This window comes from Stenella coeruleoalba, assembly GCF_951394435.1.
Source record: "Stenella coeruleoalba genome assembly, chromosome: 18".
NCBI lineage: Eukaryota > Metazoa > Chordata > Mammalia > Artiodactyla > Delphinidae > Stenella > Stenella coeruleoalba.
Genome location: NC_137164.1, coordinates 15,118,240 through 15,131,114, shown reverse-complemented (window position 1 = coordinate 15,131,114; position 12,875 = coordinate 15,118,240). Strand labels below are relative to the sequence as shown.

The following is a 12,875-nucleotide window of genomic DNA, read 5'->3' as shown; positions in this document are numbered from 1 at the left end:
ACTGGTCCAAAGGTGTGCAGGTGCCCTCTGTACCTATTCAGCAGTTCCCCACTGGAGACTGGAGTGCTCAGCCTGCCACTGAAGACTGGTCTGCAGCTCCCACTGCTCAGGCCACTGAGTGGGTAGGAACAACCACTGAGTGGTCTTAAACTGTTCTTCCACAAACTCTTAAAATGGAAATAGGTTGATGGAAAATAAACAGTTTCTAAAAAAAAAAAAAGGAGTGAGCAGAACATTGAGCCTATACATGGTAGGCAGTCAACAAAGACTTCAATTAACATTCAGAAACAATGTTAAGTGTTTACAAACATTTCATCATCTTAATTCTCCAAACTGGAGTTCTACTATGTTTATGAAACCCGAATTTCCTGTTGGTCAAAAAGCTTAGGAGGAGTAGACTGTTGTCTTTAAGCACACCATGCTTTCTAGATGTAACACTTATAGAGGACCCATTAGATGTAAAGTTTAAGGAACACAATGTCAGCCGTGTCTGGAGTACAAAGTGAAAAGAAAATGCCTGAGGAAAATGACAAGTGACAGCATCTACTGTAAAACTATTGGACTAATAATTTGAAAGGAGAGCAATAAAATATTTCATCAAACGCAGAGTTGCCAAAAATCTGCCTTTCTGCCAATCCATCTTCCACCTACTCCTGGGATGGTTTCTAGGCACTAGTTACTTCAGAAGCAAAGACTCACTCACTCAAACCCCCTTAAGAGAAAAAGGATTTGTGATAAGTCCACATGGACTTAACCTGGATCAGAGGCCCTTCTAGGAGCCAGCTCCTCTGCCTGGTCCTTCTTCCTTCCTTCCTTCCTTCCTTTCTTTCCTGCATTGGGTCTTCGTTGCCTCACGTGGACTTTCTCTAGTTGTGGTGAGCAGGGGCTACTCTTTGTTGCAGTGCGTGGGCTTCTCATTGCAGTGGCTTCTCTTGCTGTGGAGCATGGGTTCTAGGCATGTGGGCTTCAGTAGGTGTGGCATGAGGGCTCAGTAGTTGTGGCTCGCAGGCTGTAGAGTGCAGGCTCAGTAGTTGTGGCGCACGGGCTTAGTTACTCCGCGGCCTGTGGGATCTTCCTGGACCAGGGCTCGAACCCGTGTTCCCTGCATTGGCAGGCAGATTCTTAACCACTGCCCCACCAGGGAAGCCCCTGTCTGCCCGGTTCTTATGGTCTGCATGTTCTTGCTACTGCTGCCCTGGCCTCCTCTCCCTACCAATGAGCCAACTTTGTCTCAACCCTGTATACTTAAACTTGGAAGGAGCCCATCTGGCTGGCTTAGTAATAACCATAGTCCATATTGGCCAGAACCATCCTCTTAGGCCACCTCATGATCCTGTCTGTGGATGGCTGGCCCTGGGATCAGAACCTCTGATCCTTTTTATTTAATCCTGGTCAACACTGCCCCAACCAGTCCAGGGCAGCTTCCCTGAGCTACGGGCTGTAGGCAGGTCAGTTCCATCTGGGAGGAGAAATTGGGTCTGGAAACCACTGTCTACCCGACAGACATGTCCAGGGTACATATTTTTTTTAAGACAGAAATTGAGTCATGGTACCCCTTTCTCATCATTTGTTTTTAATTCTTAAATTCTTTGGGATTCCCACTTTTTTTTTTTTTTTTTTTTTGGCTGTACCATGCAGCTTGTGGGATCTTAGTTCCCCAACCAGGGATCGAACCCTGGGCCCACAGCAGAGAAAACCCCGAGTCCTGACCACTGGACAGTCAGGGCATTCCCCCAACCCATCACCTATTGTGGTGGTTTTCAATAAGCAATATTTAGGACGCTTCTTGGCCTTACCCATAATTACCAAATCAGTGGCATGAAGAATAGAGCTAAGAGGTTGCTTTTTTTTTTTTTAAGCAAAGTTGCCAAAGTTCCCAAAATGTGCCTTGTTCATTTTCAGTGAACAAGGTTTAGCACGCTAGCTGGCAGAGTTGAAATTCAATAAATGTTTGATGAAAATATAACAGAATGACAAGGTTTTCTTAAACTATCCCAATATATGAAAACCTACTTTCTTGTCCTAAAGATCTCCCCAAGCTCAGGTCAGTTTTCTTGATTCCCCTCGCTTGAGGGACAGAGAGCTCAGCCTCATCCATGCTGAGCCGCCCAGTCCCCTTTCCCGCTCTCCATCCAGTTACAGGTGGAGAAGGGATCAAACGCCCAGATCTCTCCCTCAGTTCCACCATCCTTGCAAACATCTGCTCAGCACATTTGTAAGATCGTTTTATAATGTATAAGCATAGAGTGGGCTAAATCCAGATTCGGGGAGGAGGTGTTCCGCTAATGAAAACATAATATACGGAACATAGTCTTATGAGAAGATAATAGTGGAGCACTTTGCATCTTCTGAAGCATCACTTTCCTGTCTTCCCCAAGAACAATGGGGTTGAATTCGCTTCTATGTGCATGATTAAAAGAGCTAAAAATAGATCACACAATTTTTCCAGGGTGATCTTGTTTTAAAACACAGTGTTGATAATGATCATCTTCTTTTTTCTTTTCTTTTTTTTTTTTTTTTTGGCGATACGCGGGCCTCTCACTGTTGTGGCCTCTCCCGTTGCGGAGCACAGGCTCTGGACGCGCAGGCTCAGCGGCCATGGCTCACGGACCCAGCCGCTCCGCGGCATGTGGGATCCTCCCGGACCGGGGCACGAACCCGTGTCCCCTGCAACGGCAGGCGGACTCTCAACCACTGCGCCACCAGGGAAGCCCGATCATCTTCTTTTTAAAAAGCCTCTCCCCACCCCTACCTACCCCCGAAAAGCCCTCCATAGCCCTGCACCGATTAAACGGCAAACTTTACCCCTTCGTACCTTTCCATTTGCTTTCTCCCTATTTAGAGCACCACCACCCCTTCTCTGATTGGGAAACTCCTTACCATCCCTGAAAGACACAGCTCAGCACTTGGCTGCTGGGAGGCCTCCTCCCAGGCACTCGCTGCAGCGCGAGCCCCGGACTCCCCGCTTGCTCCCACGGGGCAGTGTGGCCCAGTGTCCGTGCAGCAAACAACACTTAGATCACTGACACGGGTAGCCTGGCTCCATGACCAGATGTGCCACTGTGCGTCAATTACTTACTGCCTCTGTGCCTCAGTTTCCCCATCTGACAGCGATTGTAAAACTCAGTTCCTAGCCTATAGGGTTGTGCTATGTTGTACAATATAGTGCTTAACACAGCGCCTGAGACACAGAATTAGCAGGAACTAAATGTTGGTTCTTATTCATAAACATTGTGTAAGGAAGCATCAGTGAGTATCTTGTTGAAAAACTATGCAATCCTAGGTTTTCTCTAAGTTAGTGGTAAGAACTCAGCATAAAGAAAATCAGGGCAACTGCTTTTTATATCAGGGTTTCCAACTTTACCTACCTGCAGGGGTTGTGATTTCAAAACAAGAAGTCCCACATCCCCATTCAAGACTGGATAAGCCATAATGTGTTTGTAGGTGACCGTCTGTTTTTATTCTTTTTTTGGGCTAGGTATTTTAGTCTAGCTATGGAATGGAGGTGAATATGAGCTCTTTCATAATAACGATCTGTATTTTAATAGGCTTGGTTATTAAAACAATAAAAATTTGTCCTGTCCCTTCCCTTCCCCTAGAGCGTGAGCTGAGATGTAAAGCTGAGTTAAATTTATAATGTGCTTCTGACCTTATGAGAAATAGGCCCTGGAGACAGCTTTCAAGTTGTCTAGTTCCTGCGAAATTATAATGGGTAGGTTTGGTTTTAGAAGAACTGTCAGTTAAGGCAGCTTTTCTTCCCCTACAGTATGACTAATAATGGCAGGTATTAAAATTGAAGCTAAAATACCTAGAATTAAGATTTTGGCAGAACATACTGAGACATTCCATGGTTTTGGACATTTTAAGTATATGCCTTGATGAAATGTTCACTTCTCACTTAACAGATTTTAAAAGCAAGAGGTGGAAATAAGTGACAGAAGTAAAAGTTATATGACAAATGTATCTTAAATGCTCCTCCAATGAATTTTAAAATGAAAAGTAGGATAAGGGAAAAAAGTCTGAGTAGAAGGTCAAGTCTAAAGGATTGAAAACAGCTTAGAAAATCCTTGAGGAGAGTATTTCGGGAAATTTAAATTTCCTGCGAAGCTTTGCTCTTTGTGAGGATCTAATACTTTGAGAGTGGTTTTCACTGTCAGGGCTAATCTTTCAAACCTGGCACAAGATTATGAGTGAAAAGGTTTCACTTGGCCCATATTTGACATGAAGCTATCTCTAGTTTCCCTCTGGCTTTCAAAAACAGGCTCGCCCATCACTGACTGAAGTGGAAACCCCGAATCACTGCATATCTTCCCCTCTTGGGCCCTTGGGACCTTTCAGCACAGACCAGGCTCCAGTTGGCTGTGGAACGCTCTTGGACGCCCACTTACATTTTCTCCCCTTTAGTGTTGGCTAGGAGTAGACAGAGAGCTCTAGGCCATATGGGCTCCCTTTGCCCTAGTTGGCTGCACATTCTACCCAAATACAATGAGAAAAAAAAATGGTTTCTAAGTGCAAATCGTTGTTCCAAAATTATTTTACTATCTAAAACAGGGCTTGCTTTATCAGGGACAAAAATCTTTCTCCACATTTAATTAATCATCACTCCGGTTCCAACTCTTACCCACCCTCCCCACCTCTTTGCCTTACTTCCTGTCCTGTCTAGTAGTTCTTCCGTCTCCTGATCTCTTATGGCATGGAGTGTTTGTCCTTTCTCCTTACTGGGATTTTGGATTTTATCATAACGGCTATTCAGCAATCTGCCTCCATAATTATTATCCATTGTTCATGAAAATCCAAAGCATAAATTTCCTTTAAAGATGGATCCATTCCCAAAGCCTACTTCCTCCCTTTTTCTGAAGTGAAACAAAGGTTCTATTTTAGACTAATAAGCAGCCTCAGAGAGGGTGTGAAGATCTAATGGAAATTCTCTCTTAACGAGTATATTTACTTATTAAATAAAAATGATCCGGTTCCCAAAATGAAACTGATAAAGTTTTTTTCACCCCAACTAAATACTGGATAGAGTGAAAGATATAAATTAATCAAGATGTTTAATGTTAAAATATGCCTATACAATGAACAATAAAAATGGTGGAGTATCTATTACTCTTAAGTATTTATATAGTATAAAAATTAGACAAATTTTAAAGGCTCATAAAAGACTCTTTTTTTCTTTTCTGAGTTATCTTTTATTATCTTTTCTCTAAAAGGTTAAGTGAAGCTTTTTTGCAAATGGACCACTAATGTCACATACCAGTAGGGGGCACTAAAACATTGCTGTTAAACGTTATTAAAAAACACTTTTATCAGAGTGAAAACGGGTTTTTTGGCAACTTATCTTTTGCCCCATCAGGTTAATTGGAAAATGATGGAGGAAGATGGCAAGGGAGAGAAACACAGTTCAATTAGAAGATCAAAGCTAATAAGTCATCTTGGCTAAGTTTGCAGAGAATCATTTTCTGTGTAAAAACTAACGTGACAGTTGTGTAATATGTGTGGAATCAGTGAACTTCTGGACACAAGACTTCATGCTGGCTCTCTGATGCCCCATAACAACTGTGGACGATTACGTATGGGGATCCCTCAAATGGAAAGAAATGGCAAAACTCAACTGCACGTGGTCTACTACGCCTTGTGATGGTCTAGGATATGTAACTTTAAAATCCTAGATTGTAATAACTTTCAGTTAGATGGTAGTTTGGGCTTGGACCCTTTGGCCATTCACTTGAGGTGTGGCAAGAATATACCGTGGGGAACAGCTAGATGACATTCTCGGGTGTCGGGTGCCACACTGATCTGGTCAGTCTGGACCACTGGGCTCCTTGCTCTTTACTGGCAGGGACAACCCACGTCATGAGGTGAATGAACATCTGGTCCTAAAAAAAGTGAGTGCTCTGGGGCTTCCTGGTGGTGCAGTGGTTAAGAATCTGGGTTCGATCCCTGGTCCGGGAAGATCCCACGTGCCACAGAGCAACTAAGCCCGTGCGCCACAACTACTGAGCCTGCGCTCAGTAGCCCTTGAACTACAGCTACTGAGCCTGTGTGCTGCAACTACTGAAGCCCGCGTGCCTAGAGCCCGTGCTCCACAACAAGAGAAGCCACCACAAAGAGAAGCCCGTGCACCGCAACGGAGAGTAGCCCCCACTCGCTGCAACTAGAGAAAGCCCTTGAGCAGCAGCAAAGACCCAACGCAGCCAAAAATAAATAAATAAATAAATTAATTAATTAATTAAATTTAAAAAAAAAGTGAGTGCTCTGCTTCTTGGATTGTTTATTTCCATGAGAGGGAAAAGCAAGCCCGTGCATGTCCCTTTGGCTATGCTGCACAGCTAGAGATTGTGCACTGAATTTAGCCTAGCCTGCGGCATCTTGTCATTTATTTTGCAAAGTTTAGTAGTATGGAAAGAAACCAGCAGCAGAGGGGGAAAAAATTCCTATGGCTCTGAATATGTTGAGATGGCTATCAAATACAGGGCCCAGCCTAGCTAGTCTCCAGTGGGGTAGGCTTGTGTTCTGTCCCTGCCAAGATGTTAAAAGCTCCCTGGGCAAGGTAATTCAGCTGCGCGGGGCAGGAGATGAGGGTTTAGATCCAGACACGGGAGCAGCTGCAGTAATGTGAGCTGAGAGGAATGCAAGCGTGTGTGGGGAGTGTCGATTTCAAAAGCAGGTTCTCCGAAGAGTGTTTCCCTCCCCATCGAGAGGCCCGGGCTAACCTTATGACGAGGAAGGGAAATAATGAAATGTTGTCATCAGCCCAAACAGGTGGACGGCAGAGGCATGGACGATGCACATGAGACCAAGTCTGAGAGATGGGGGTGATCACCGACTGACAATTCACATTATCAGTTGTGATTCCAAAAGGCCCAGGCTGCGGAAGGCCTGCAAGGGAGCCACAGAGGTTATCTGGATGGCCAGTATTTACAACCTGGGTGGACCGGATCCAATCGCGACATCTGAGGCTTGTCTCTGGAAAGGCTGGTCTGGCATTAGGGTGCCTTCAGCCACATGGGCCTGGAGGGGTTGTGGGGTGGTGGTGGGAGCTTGAATGCACTTTGGGTAGCTGGGTGTGGGAGGGTGGGACCTCATGCAACCTGTAGGCTCCTGAGGGGACCACCAGAGGTCTACCCTCGCCTTATTCAACAGGCTGGCCTTCCCATTCAACGAGCCGAACACAAAAATGCTTTTCATCCAAAGGCTGTTTTTCCTAAATGTGGTATTTCTAAGGGCTCTCCAGAAGCCTAGTGAAGGTGGGAGAGAAGACCTCCAGGGTAGGGAAGGGAAAGTGAGGCCTTCGTTTCCCTGCCATTCTTACTTGTCCACATGATGGTTTACTGAGGGCAAGGGGTAGTGGACCTGTCCAGTAGTGTGAGCTGAGAGGAATGCAAGCGTGTGTGGGGATGGTTGAGCCCTTTTGCACTACAGATGTAAGACTAACTGGAAGTGGAAGTAAGCCTTTGATGGAACAGAAAAGCCATGGTGGATGGTGGGTTGCCACTCAGCAGAGAGCCCCTCTGAATTATCTTTAAAAGGAATCTCAGACCTTGTAAACAAGTCTGCAGTGCCTGGGGCTAATCCCACCTGCAGGCACTTTCATATATCTCAGTGGAGCCTCACAGCAGTAAGTATTATCATTCCCATTATTCAGATAAGGAAACTGCCTGGAGGAATAAGGAGTAAGAGTTTGAATCTGAATTTAGGTCCTTCAACCTTCCAGGCTAGTGATCCTCTCACCACATTTCACTGCCCTCTGTTGGGTTGGTGACGGAGGGGTAACAAGTATTAGATCTACTTACTAAAGAAGCCACATGGATTACTGTTTAAGAGCAAAGACTCTGGAGCAGACTGTTGGGTAGGTATCCTTGTTAGCTAGGTGACCTTGTGCAAGTTGCTCAACGTCTACGGGCCCCCATTCCCTCTTCTGTCAAAGAGCGCCTCCCCCACAGGGTTTGTGAAGATGCAATGAGTTTATATGGTACAATGCTTGGAACATCGTAAGTTCTAGATGCATGTTTTCCTCTAATGCTGACCATGCTTCTTGTTCATAAACCATACATTAGCAGCATGGATTTTGTTGAGACTTTGCTCTCAAGTTAGTGCTTTATTTGCTTAACTACATTTTTGGGTTAGGGCCCTTTAGTCCCTCAGTGGAATGTTAAAAATCTACCCTAACCTTTGGAAAAACGTAACTGATCCTTTAGCCAGTGGATTAGTTTTCTAGGGCTGCCATGACAAAATACCACAGACCGGTTGGCTTAAACAACAGAAATTAATTTTCTCATAGTTTTGGAGGCTAGAAGTCCAAGATTAAGGTGTCAGCAGGATTGGTTTCTCCTGAGGCCTCTCTCCTTGGCTGGCAGGCAGCCTCCTTCTTTGCTATGTCCTCACATCATCTCTCCTCTGTGTGTGCTCACACACCTCTAGTGTTTCTCTGTGTGTTCACATTTCCCCTTTTTATAAGGACACTAGTCAGATGGGATTAGGGACCACCCTAATGGCCTCATTTTAACTCAATCACCTCTTTAAAGGCCTTTTCTCCAAACGCACTCACATTCTGAAGTTCTGGGGGCTTCAAAGTATGAATTTGGAGGGGTGGATGCAACGTAGCCCATAAGAGTCAGGTTCTTCAAACCCCCAAAATCTAGATGCACTAACTTCAATCTAAGATTGCAACAGGTACTATTTAAAGGGAAAAGTTGTGAGCTTGGAAGCAGTGTGATGACTGGTAGATACCAGTGGGAGTGCCATGTATGGGTGTCACAGCACACTTAGGATTTTAAATTGCATAGGATACCACGATTTAAAAATTTCCCCTAGCTCTCCTCTCCTGCTGTCGTTCTCAGCTGCCTAAGAGAAGAACGCGGTGCAGGGCAGCAGATAGAAGTGAGTGTGGACTAAGGAACACAGATGTCCCCTCACCTGGGTCCAACTCAAGAAAGGCCTTTGAATCTCTCTGGGGAACAAGAGAGAGTACTTTATCCATTATGACCACCTTAATAATTTCTACATCACGACCCATTTAAAAATAATATTTCCATTATGACCAGTTTAAGAATTGATCAGCAAATGCAGCTATGAAGGTCCTTCCTAATAAAAAAACTTTCACACCTTTAAGTGTTTGGGGGTAACATTTACATTACAAATTCTTACCTTGACTGTGTAATTTTAGCAACTTTTGTTTCTTAATTTCAGGTCTTCCTGATTCCTAATTTAAGAGGTTTCTATGGTTCTCATCAATTTTTGTTTATCAGTGACTAAATTTGCTGTATGTTTTAATTGGATTGTGAAAATAAGGTGGCATTTACGATCTTTTAATAGAATCCTGGTGTGTACACATAGGAACGTGGGCGTGTACGCCCTCAGGCTTGCACGTTCCCGTGTGTGTGTGTGTGTGTGTGTGTGTGTGTGTGTGTGTGTGTGTGAGCGTGCGCGCGTGCGCACGCACACACACAGTGACACAGTTTTACAGTACCGTTGCCAAGAATAACTAATCTAGGAATAACTGCAGAATCTGATAATACAGGTGGTGTTTCTTGTTAAAATAATTTGTCTACATGAACAGACATGAATTCTTTTTAATTATAAAAGTGAATGTTAAAATTAAGCTACTGCCTTATTCCTAAATATTTCTTTTTTTTTTAACTATCAAAATCACTTTATTCTCTCTCATACATAAGGCATTAAACCTGAGAAGATTGGAAAAAACATCATGAATTACGCTTCACATGACTTCCTAAATAAAAATAGTTCATGGTTCAAGTTTGAAAGGTAGTTTATCTAAAGGAATGCTTTAAAATTACTGAAGCTAACCTTAATCAATTGTCTTAACAGGTAGTTAATCAAGCATTTAGAAGCTAGTTTCTAAATAAGTATTTCAATAGTCTTAAAAAAAAATCAGACCTAGAAAAAAAATTTGGGACCCAGAAGCCATTATATTCCAATTCCGTTTAAGTAGAATACTTTTTCTTGTTTCTGTTCTGTATGTTTTTGTTTTCTTTCTTCTTCTTCTTTTTTTTTTTTGAGAGCGCTAATGTTGTAGGACTATTCTGTTTTCATGAGGAAGTCACTTGTCTCCAGTTGTTATGTTTCTTGGAGACATCTAACTCTTACAAAACATGCTGTGGTGTTTGAGTGGGTTTAGATTTTTAAGAATTTTGCCCCCCCAGAAGAGCCACAGAAAACCAAAGAATACACTGTATCAATTCTCTTCTGCAATTGTTTTAGAGAAATTTGCTCTATTGTTAAAGTTGTGCTGCTTTCTATGATAACATTATCTGTTAAATGAAGCTGCCAAAATCCTCATCAGCTAAACTACCAAAATGAGTCACAGCTAACTTTATTTTTAACCGCTTTTTAATTGCCTGCTGAGACTATCAAGCATAATGTAAGAGGATTTTTAAAGCCTTTATAGCAATGTTTTGGTATATCAGGCCATATAAGAAGGTGCATCAATGGTTCAGAATTCTCAAGTCATTTCCATGAAATTTTCCTTTTAAAACTCAGCTGTAGGGCATGGATAAGTAACAAAAATCTCTGAGATTGGAGACTTTTCCTAAATTCTTGCTATGATATACCATGGATGTTATACATACTATCTCTGAATCCACAAAGAATCAGTTGGATTTGGGCAACCGATGTGCAAAACATGTGAACATGAAGGAGCCATAGCAGGTTTTAGAATAAATACCAGTGATTTAGAAATCATGTGTTTACCTAAGCTGAAGTCATTCGTATAGTAACAAAGACCTACCCACGAGGTTGTACCGATGTCAAAGAACAAACATTTCATCCCTGTTTCAAAGCACTTTAAGACATTATTTTAATCCTTACAATACCTCTTTGAGGTATGTAGGTGGCAAGTAATATCAAGATAAAATTTCAAAATGCAGAATAAATTGAACACTACCTAGGGAATAAAAGAACTTCAGTTGATAGTGCTTTGTTGATTTTCTGCTTTTCTTGGAAGAGCCATTGGTGATTTCATTTTATCATATTTTGCAGGTAGGGCCAACATCACAGCATACTTGATAAAACAGCTGCTGTGATCTATAAGAGAGCCACTGTGTTTCCAGAGCTTTCTACTCACACTATAGCCTTGGCTGGAGATGAGCGAGGGACACACGTGATTTGCTTTCCTATCCAGGCGGAGGCATTCTGCTCCTTTCTCCACCCTACTTCCCCAGGCCTTGTCGGTCTGTGTCTACAATAAAAAGTAAAACATCAAATCAAGTATCAAATATACAACTATTGAAGAAAAGAGATAATATATTTGGATTATTATACTGATTTTACTTATCATACAAAATTATGATTATCTGCTGACTCTCACAACTGGATGCACTGGCTAATTAAAACTAGGACATCTCCTGAGGATGGGAAAGCATGGAGGGGTGATTTTCCTTTCGTGATTCATTGGCAATTTAAACTGACTGAAAGGAAGGTAGCCACAGATAAGCTCTTCTGACTGATAGTCTGTGGGTCTTCTGACTGTAGTCTGTGGGTCGTAGGGGCTGCCAATATGTCTCTGTGATGGAAAGCTGAAGATACGAGAACACAGCCTAAACTCTTAGCTGAAGGGTGTTTTATTCATGCTTCTTATGAAAACTGGGGGCATTAAGATAGGATCCCATCCCCTTCCCAAAGTAAGTGTTTCTAAAGGTGCTTTACAAATATTCCTGATATTTTATGCTCACCTGGTGGTGGAGAGGGCACTTTCCAAGTCACTTTGAGGTGGAGAGGAACACAAGGGTTTTGTTTGTTTTGCTCTTAATTTTGCTCACTGTCTCATGAAAGTAAACCTTATGGCTTGGATCAATCCCCAGCACGTTCAGCAACAGAGCTGGATTCAAGTAGTATTGGAATAACGTAAGGTCTCTCATTTGAATTGTAAAATATATGTTCACTAGTTCTAAGCTAAATCTGAGCTTCTGAAACTCATAGGAGGGATGGCTTTTAGATACAGATCCGAAGCTAACCACTTTCTCTGGTGGGGACAGAGCTCAGTAGAGCTGGTGAACTTGGTTTGATGTGCTTTATTGAAGATAAGGAGAGCTTCGGAAAGAGTTCCAGATGAGCCAACCTTTCCGGAAGGGCAGGTTGCTCTTACTGTAGATGGTCTGAGGCCGTCTGTTCAGATAAGCAAGTGCTAATGGCTTGAAATCCCCGACATCATTTGTGTTATACAAATGCAAACGTCAGCATTATTATTGTCATTTATATTCTATCTCTAGGCTTCCTTCATTAACATAAACTAAACTGGTTTCAGGCAGAGCTGATTGCTGACAAAGATCCCTCCACCTCCCAAAATGTTCCAACGTCAATTTTCTGGAAAAAAACTGAATCATCAAATTAACCTCTGGTTAATTTCTAGGGCTCTAGAAAAATCCCAACATTTTACGGAGGCAGAAGGTCTGTTAACCAGGAGATGAGCTCTGTATTTTGATAACAGTAGGGTCAAGTCTGATTACAATTAGATAAGCTTCTAAAGTACAACATTAAGTAAGTTTCTTAGCTCTCTGTACCTCAGTTTCAATTTCTGTAAGATATGAATCATGATAATTCCTACATTATTGGTTGGCTTTGAGGACTGATTCAGGTAATAGCTATATAGTGCTTAGTCCATAACTACTGTTGAAAAATGGTGGTTTTTATTAACACCGGGGCCTAAAGAAAATGTGTATATTCTGCTTCAGAGTAAAAAGTGATTTATGGCTTAGAAATGAAAACATTTTGAAACGAGAGGTATATATTTATATTTATCAATATACATATCATCTTGTTTCAGATGATATATAAATCTGAAACAGAGGAGGGTGAGATCTCTCCAAGCTTAGTCTCGGATTGTGGGAAGAGTTTTTCCAGGTTGTAATCTTCTGGAG

At 42.5% G+C, this 12,875-nt stretch overlaps 1 protein-coding gene across 1 annotated transcript in view; it reads right to left on the bottom strand.

Moving 5' to 3' along the window:
- LOC307176846 (uncharacterized protein) overlaps positions 1-12,875 on the bottom strand; it is a gene marked incomplete at its 5' end in the record, with an annotated part of 35,451 nt that overhangs the window by 16,882 nt on the left and 5,694 nt on the right. Inside the window, one exon of the mRNA XM_079903330.1 lies at positions 11,084-11,197. Within this exon, the coding sequence (XP_079759456.1) occupies positions 11,084-11,197 (114 nt within the window). The remainder of the gene's footprint in view (positions 1-11,083; positions 11,198-12,875) is intronic.